The 6,909-nt window shown below is 49.3% G+C and overlaps 1 protein-coding gene across 1 annotated transcript; it reads left to right on the top strand.

Moving 5' to 3' along the window:
- The first annotated feature begins 3,756 nt into the window (after positions 1-3,756).
- Positions 3,757-5,653, top strand: LOC120645465 (L-type lectin-domain containing receptor kinase IX.1-like). The gene is made up of 3 exons (XM_039922245.1): positions 3,757-4,285; positions 4,397-4,925; positions 5,020-5,653. Exons 1-3 carry the CDS (start codon positions 3,757-3,759, stop codon positions 5,651-5,653), a joined length of 1,692 nt encoding a protein of 563 aa, XP_039778179.1.
- Positions 5,654-6,909: the final 1,256 nt, after the last annotated feature.

Below are 6,909 nucleotides of genomic sequence, written 5' to 3'. Positions count from 1 at the left end.
GAGAGAACTAGCTTGAGAGAAAGTCTTGCTGCGGCAAGCAACTTGTGTACTCGTCGTGTGACCCTCCGACTTGGTGTGGAGTGGCAACGACACTTTGTGCGGGGAAGGAGGCCCCTACTTGGTGTTAAAGCTCCAAGATAGTGAAGACGGTGCCGTGGTGACGCTTCGAGATATACGGTGGCGGTGACCTCGTCTTTGTGACTTGGCGTCACTTAGCCTTTGCTTGTCGGGAGCCTTGGAGGCGTGGCAAGACGGTGATCAAGCGAAGAGACTCGGCATCCCACTTGTTCTTTGTGAGCAAGTGGCCGTGGACGTAGGGAGGGACTTTGGTGTCCTAACCGAACCACGTTAAATCGTGTGTCTTGGTGTCTTCACGGGAGTTTGCATATCCTCTCCCTTACCGCTTTACTTACCGCATTACGTTTCCGCATTTACTCTTTCTTGCTTATCTTTACTTTCCTAGTTAGTTTGATTAGGATTGGCTATAGGTTGCAAGTCTTTTGGGGTAAGTAGAGGGTAGCATAGATAAACCTTAGTCATAACTAGCATGTGTAGGACGTGTTAGGTTTATCTTAAGCAATTAGATTGAGCCCTAGGATAGAAAAGCGATTAGCGACCCTATTCACCCCCTCCCCCTCTAGGGTCGGACACCCCGGTGATCCTTACACCTGCGAAGCAAACCAGGGGCCGAGCTACGGTTTGTTATCGGGGTTAGCCGACCATGACGAAGTTCTAATAATCCTACGTAAACGGAAAAGCTATACTTTAATCCAGATTTTTCTTTACCTCTCACACTCGAATTTTGTTTCTTCCCCTATCACCAATCCGAGACTTTCTCCTGCTCTTTCCTTCTTCTCCATCTCCAGTGAGTTCTCCAGCGTGATTTAGTGTTCGGGTTTGGGATTTGGGGTTCGGGGGTTGGTGGTTAGGATTCCGGCGAGCTTCTCCCTCATCGACCTTAGAGGAAGGCTGGGGTGGTAGTCTGGTCTAGAGAAGGTGGCGGGCATAGGGGTGGGCTCCGACGACACACTAGCCCACCGCAGCAGGACAACGACAATGGTGGAGTTTGGTGGTTTGGCTGGAGGTTGAAGAAGACCCATCCACCATCGGATTGGAATCTGTAGACCTACCGCCAGATTTGTGGCTTTTCTCTGCCCCTGCCCTAGCAAGCAATTCACCATCCTCGTGCCTTCCCCCACCCCCCCCGATGCCGCCCTCCTTACACTGCTGTAGCTGCAACCAAATATATTGCCACCAAGCTTCATCGCTGCATCCGCAACCATCTCCAGTACTGGCGAAGCATGCCACACTCCCCACCGCCTTCCCCGCCCATCGGATTTTCTCCGCCACCCTCCGCACAGTCCACCATCCTTGTTTTCGACAGCTCCGCCGCTGGATCCGTGGCCTACTTATGCTCCTGCCATAGCAAGCACTTCACCATCCCCGCGCTTCCCCCCGCCCCCGCATTGCCGCCCTCCTCATCTCTAGCGGCTCCCATTGCCTCAGCCGCCACCAAATCTATTGCCACCAAGCCTCACCGTTGTCTCCACCACCATCTCCACTACTGGCGAAGTTTGCCACACTCCCCTTCGCCTTCCCCACCCACTGGATGTCCTCCACCACCTGCGGCCATTGGCGTTCCGTCACCTTGCCACCGCACCCACAACCCCCGCCGCCACTACCGGTCCGCTGCTGTGCCCAAGGATCCTCCTCTACAGTCGGGGAGCAAGACCAACCCCAACCCCGATCCCGAACCCTCAAAACCCAAGACCCAAACCCAGCTCATGAGCGCAAGAAAGAAGGAGGTGGAGCAGCTCGGGAGCGTGAGAAAGGAGGAGGAGGAGCTCCTGGGCTGTGTTAGGATGAACTGATGTACCATTTTTCTTTAGACAATAGCTCGTGCTTTTGTAGCGCGAGCAATGCATAGTCACGACGAGTGTTGTTTGAGGTCATGCGTGTGACCCCGAGCAGGGCTGTCGCAGCAAGCGCCCCCCAGATTCCATGTTTTGGGCCTAAAACCAGCCGAACAAGCCAGCCTACATGTGTGATCAAGTTGAATTTGTTGCTGGAACAACTTTTTTTTTTTGCAGAATGAGTTTTCAATTGTTCTAGCAACAAAAAAATTATTCCTCTTTGTGTGATAATTTGACTGTTTGTCACACGTGTGCCATTACGGTGGTAACATCGGGAGAGAGAGAGCTGACTCGGAGGCCCCATGTGTCATTGGCTAATGGAAGAAGTAGTGGTGAGAGGTAGCTGGGCCAGTTTAGGTGGATTGTCCCGGTTAGCTGAGGTAGGTTAGGGGTTTGCCGTTTGGAAAAATCTAAGGCAGGTACGGTCGCAGCCGTGCACGACCGCGCGACCTTGGTCAACTGCTGCGGCTTGCGAGAGGATGGTGGGCCGCAGCGGTCCACACATTTTTTTTGTTTTGATCATATCTAAAAAATGCTATAACTTCATTATGGAGTGTCCATTTTTAATTCTATTTGCACCACTATTTTTTATGAAAATATCTTTTAAACGAGATGTATAATATATATTTTAGGAATGTATTTTCAATGTTGCTACTGAAGCACTCGACTTGCTGCTGTTGCGTCCTTTTGCGTCCAAGTTACTATTGTTGTTGTGTTGCTGAGCATCCAAATTGCTACTATTGCTGCTGAAGCACCCAAGTTACTGCTGAGGGTGTTGTTGAGCACCCAAGCTGCTGCTGCTACCGAAACCCCCAAGCTGCTGCTGTTGGAGATGGCGGCATAGCTTCTTCTCTGACGATGATGGCGTGAAGGAGTGGTGGCGCCGGGAAGAACATGCACAAAGAGGTCAATTGTTAGGAGATAGAAATTAGGATGAGGAACCATATTGGAGACTATTTTTTTTTATCTTTTTCAAAAAAATAAGGATGGAAAAGAGAAATAGAAAACTATTGGAGATGCTCTTAGCACGCTCCTTGCCGTTTGTAGAACACACCGTAGGTTAAGGGGCCAGGTTGTTAGGCTAGATTAGGTATTAAATAATTCAGATTTGGATTAGATTCAAACTCCAATGACACACAAAAAATCAATAAAAATTCAAAATCAAACATGCAATCTATGAGCAAAATACTTCTAGTGCGGAATTTAGTTTACTCATACTGAGAATTAAAGTATGAGGAAATTATGCTTTAAATTACAAATCATTTTCATGAGTACTCAAACAATTCAAAAAAAAAAAAACAGTGCTTGAAATACCCCTACTATTGTGGGATGTTGCAGCGACTCGGACATTTAATCTGTTGCGTACAGCGTACATACTGGCCTGCCTTGGAATCCCAACATTATAGTAGCCCTTGTGTACAATAAAAATGTCCCAGGGAACAACTTGACTTCTTGAGCAGCCAATGCAAGGGTATCAGCCATCGCTATATTTTTTTTAGTTTGCGCTTAGACCATTTGTCTTGCACAAGAACATGTTACTAGCTAGTAGCACGTCACTGCAAACGTTTACCGATTCGTCTTCATGGCCTTTTCTATCGATTCAGCAGTTTGTTTGAGATTAACACCCTATAAAAAGATAATAGGCAGTGAACGATTCCCGACAACATATGCTGGCTGTGCTTTGGATTGCCCTCCTCGTCCTCGTGGTTGCTGCTAGTTCGTTGGATGGAACTTGGAGTCCATGCTAGCTGTTGTATTTATCGGTGGACTTTGCTTCATCAGGTCCGCTCATGCACCCCCGAGCCAAATTCAACCCATCGCGTGGTAGCTGAGCTGAGCAGGCATGCATCGCCGCCTTTTCGCCATTCCGGTGGTGGTGCTCCTCACCATCGCCAGCTCGCTTAGTGCAGACGAGAGCTCCGTCGCCTCGCCGCCGCGCATAGCTCTCTGCTGGGGAGGCCACTTGTACCGTGACTGTGCCCTCCGCTACTCCCAATACCCGTTCTCATCCGGCGAGACGGACCAAGGGCATGTGCTCATCCTTTGGGTCACCTCGTACGTCGACGATGTGGCCGGCTGGAACAACACCCGGTGGAAGATGATGAACCGGCTCACCGAAGAAGCCGCCGCCTCGCCGGTACGGTTCGCGAACGGGAGCGAGGTGTACGGCAAGGACAATGCGAGCACGGTGTACGGGCTGGTGCAGTGCAGGAAGGACCTGACGCCGGAAGCATGCAGGGGCTGTGTCACCAACCAGCTTCGGTATCTGGTGGGGGATTTCCCCAACAACGTCAACACGTACGCTGACGTTAGAGGGTTCAGCTGCCTGGCTAAACTCGACAGGCACCCGATCGTGCTCATGGTGCTGCCCGGTAAGCTCATAATTTTAATTTTCTTTTAGGAGGCCACCGGATGAATCTTACTAGTTGATGTTTTGTCTACTATATTTTCCGGTGACCGAATTGCGATCCGTTGTGGTGTAGTGTATCTAGGAGCTCCAGCACCCACACCCCCGCCTAGCTCCAAGGCACAAAGAACGCCTCTGATGATCATAGGCTTGGCTGCGACGGCAAGTGGCATCTTCTGCTTGTTAATCCTAGTCATCTTGTACCTCTGCTGGAGGCAGAGAAGGACCGACGACATGGAAGGTGTGTTCGGGAACGTCGGAGCTGGACCCAAACGATTTGACTACGACGTTCTAGCCGCTGCGACTAGCAACTTCTCTGACGATCGGAAGCTTGGAGAGGGCGGCTTTGGTTCGGTATACAGAGGCTTCATCGACACACTGAACCTCGACGTTGCCATAAAAAGAGTGTCCAGGAGCTCCACCCAGGGGTGGAAAGAGTACGCCTCTGAAGTTAAGATCATTAGTGGACTGAGGCACCGCAACCTCGTGAAACTCATCGGTTGGTGCCATAACCATAAACTACTGCTCGTCTATGAGCTGATGCTGAATGGAAGCCTTGACAAGCACCTTTACAGTGCAGAGAACACACTTTCGTGGCAGCGCAGGTCACCCTGTTTACAGTTCAATAATCTTGGATCTTCTCCTTGCACCACACCAACAAAGCAATTCCTGATGCTGTTTTAGCTGTCCTCTCTGCAGGTACCAAATCATCCTCGGGATTGGCTCCGCACTTCTGTACCTACACGAAGAGTGCGAACAAAGTGTATTGCACAGAGACATCAAACCGAGCAATGTTATGCTGGATGCCTCCTTCAACGCCAAGCTAGGTGACTTCGGGCTCGCGAGGCTTGTCAACCACAGCCGGGCCACGCACACCACGCAGCTCGCTGGCACCATGTGGTACATGGACCCTGCTTGCATGAGCTCAGGAAAGTTCAGCACTGAATCTGACATCTACAGCTTCGGCGTTGTCCTCCTTGAGGTCGCCTGCGGCCGGCAGCCCGTCATAGTTCTGCCGGACAACATAATCCACCTTGCGCGACGGGTTTTAGAGTTGTATCGGCAACAAGTGATTCTTGACGCGGCGGACCCTCGGCTGAATGGCGATTTCAACGCACTGGAGATGGAGTGCGTGCTGTTGGTGGGGCTTTGGTGCACGCAACTCGACCAGAGCCTGAGGCCGTCCATCAGGCAGGCCATCAGTGCCCTGCGGTTTGAGGCACCGCTGCCCACGGTGATCAACTCAACACCGGTTGGTCACGTAGGATCCATTCCTTCTCTCATTGTGCAAGAGAGTACTGTAACCAACAGGCTTTATAGATTCACCAGATAATAATAACCTTTCAGGTTGTAATAGGAGTATGCAACTTGGTTTTGTTTTTTGAATGGAAAAACTACGGGCAATACTGAAACTTTCAGGTTCGAGTGAGCCTGCTTGTAGACATGCATGCCTCTTAGGAAAGTACGCTTTGTGAACTATTTAAAATTTGTGAGGGAAATATGCATGTGTGGATCATTGAAAATTACGTTGGCAGGCCAAATTCAAAGGTTTGTGAGTGTTTTACGCACGAAGTAAAAACTCAATGGAGAGAATCAAATCATATCAACCCACAATCATATATATCTAATATAAGTAAAAATTAATGTTCCACCGTTAACCATATACCTGCTTGCACCACGCATATTTTATCCTAGAATGCCCAAGACATTGATGGCGACATGATGCCATGATCGGAGGCAGCAGAGTTTGGCGGAAGGCTCCTGTATGTGAGTGTGTTGTGCTCTTTTATTTATAGAGTCCATTGGGAACGATGAATAATAAGTTAAAGTACAGCATTCCCTTGGTCCCCGGTGAAGCATCTAGGAGCCGAGTGTCATAAAGGAGATGAATGGCACTCAGGAGTAGTATTTCCTAGTTTATAGCTCTTTGACAATCTTATTATTACTAATTGGAGGTTTTTTTTAAAGCCTCCAGGTGAAGCCACCTAGGATCCTAGGTAAACAGTCTAAAAAGTCAGAAGGTCACCAGATCCTAGGTGAACAGTCTAAAAAGTCAGAAGGTCACCAGATCTTATGACAAAAGCATGTCAAAACCACATGCACATGCACCACACACCGTAAGAAAACTCACGGCAAGGCCAATTTCAATACAAAGCCAGTTTTTGAGCACATGATTTCACAGAGAGAAATCCAGAGCTGCAGATGGTGGTGTCACGGATGATAATGTTGGAGGAAGGATTATGACAAAGATTATACTTAAAGGAGATTACAGGATGCGGCCCTGAACCTTGCCGGCGCGACAGAGCCGTGGTGGACTTGACGGCGCACCAGAGAGGTAGGGCGGCAGCTACAGATGATACAATCTAAAGACTGCCTTCCTCTTCCCTAGGATTTGACTTATATGACTATTTTTTTTTAATTCAACATGGCCCTATACGAACTCGGTGTAGGAAGGTGTCTGAAAAGACGAGGAAAAGAGTTGCTGTCATGGCTCCTGGAGGCAGACAATCCAAGAGGGTTAGGTCAATCCCACAACCAGAAGTTGTTTCTGCAGGTTCATCAAAGATACTAAATAGGCTGAAGACAACA

This window comes from Panicum virgatum, chromosome 8K (assembly GCF_016808335.1).
Source record: "Panicum virgatum strain AP13 chromosome 8K, P.virgatum_v5, whole genome shotgun sequence".
NCBI lineage: Eukaryota > Viridiplantae > Streptophyta > Magnoliopsida > Poales > Poaceae > Panicum > Panicum virgatum.
The sequence above is the reverse complement of the archived record's forward strand: the minus strand, read 5'-3'. Positions and strand labels throughout refer to the sequence as shown.

Excerpts from the sequence above, each read along its gene's own strand:
- LOC120645465 (XM_039922245.1), top strand. The coding sequence starts at position 3,757 with ATGCATCGCCGCCTTTTCGCCATTCCGGTGGTGGTGCTCCTCACCATC. Across the intron at positions 4,286-4,396 it reads CGTGCTCATGGTGCTGCCCG|TGTATCTAGGAGCTCCAGCA; the intron begins GTAAGCTCATAA and ends GTTGTGGTGTAG. Across the intron at positions 4,926-5,019 it reads ACACTTTCGTGGCAGCGCAG|GTACCAAATCATCCTCGGGA; the intron begins GTCACCCTGTTT and ends TCCTCTCTGCAG.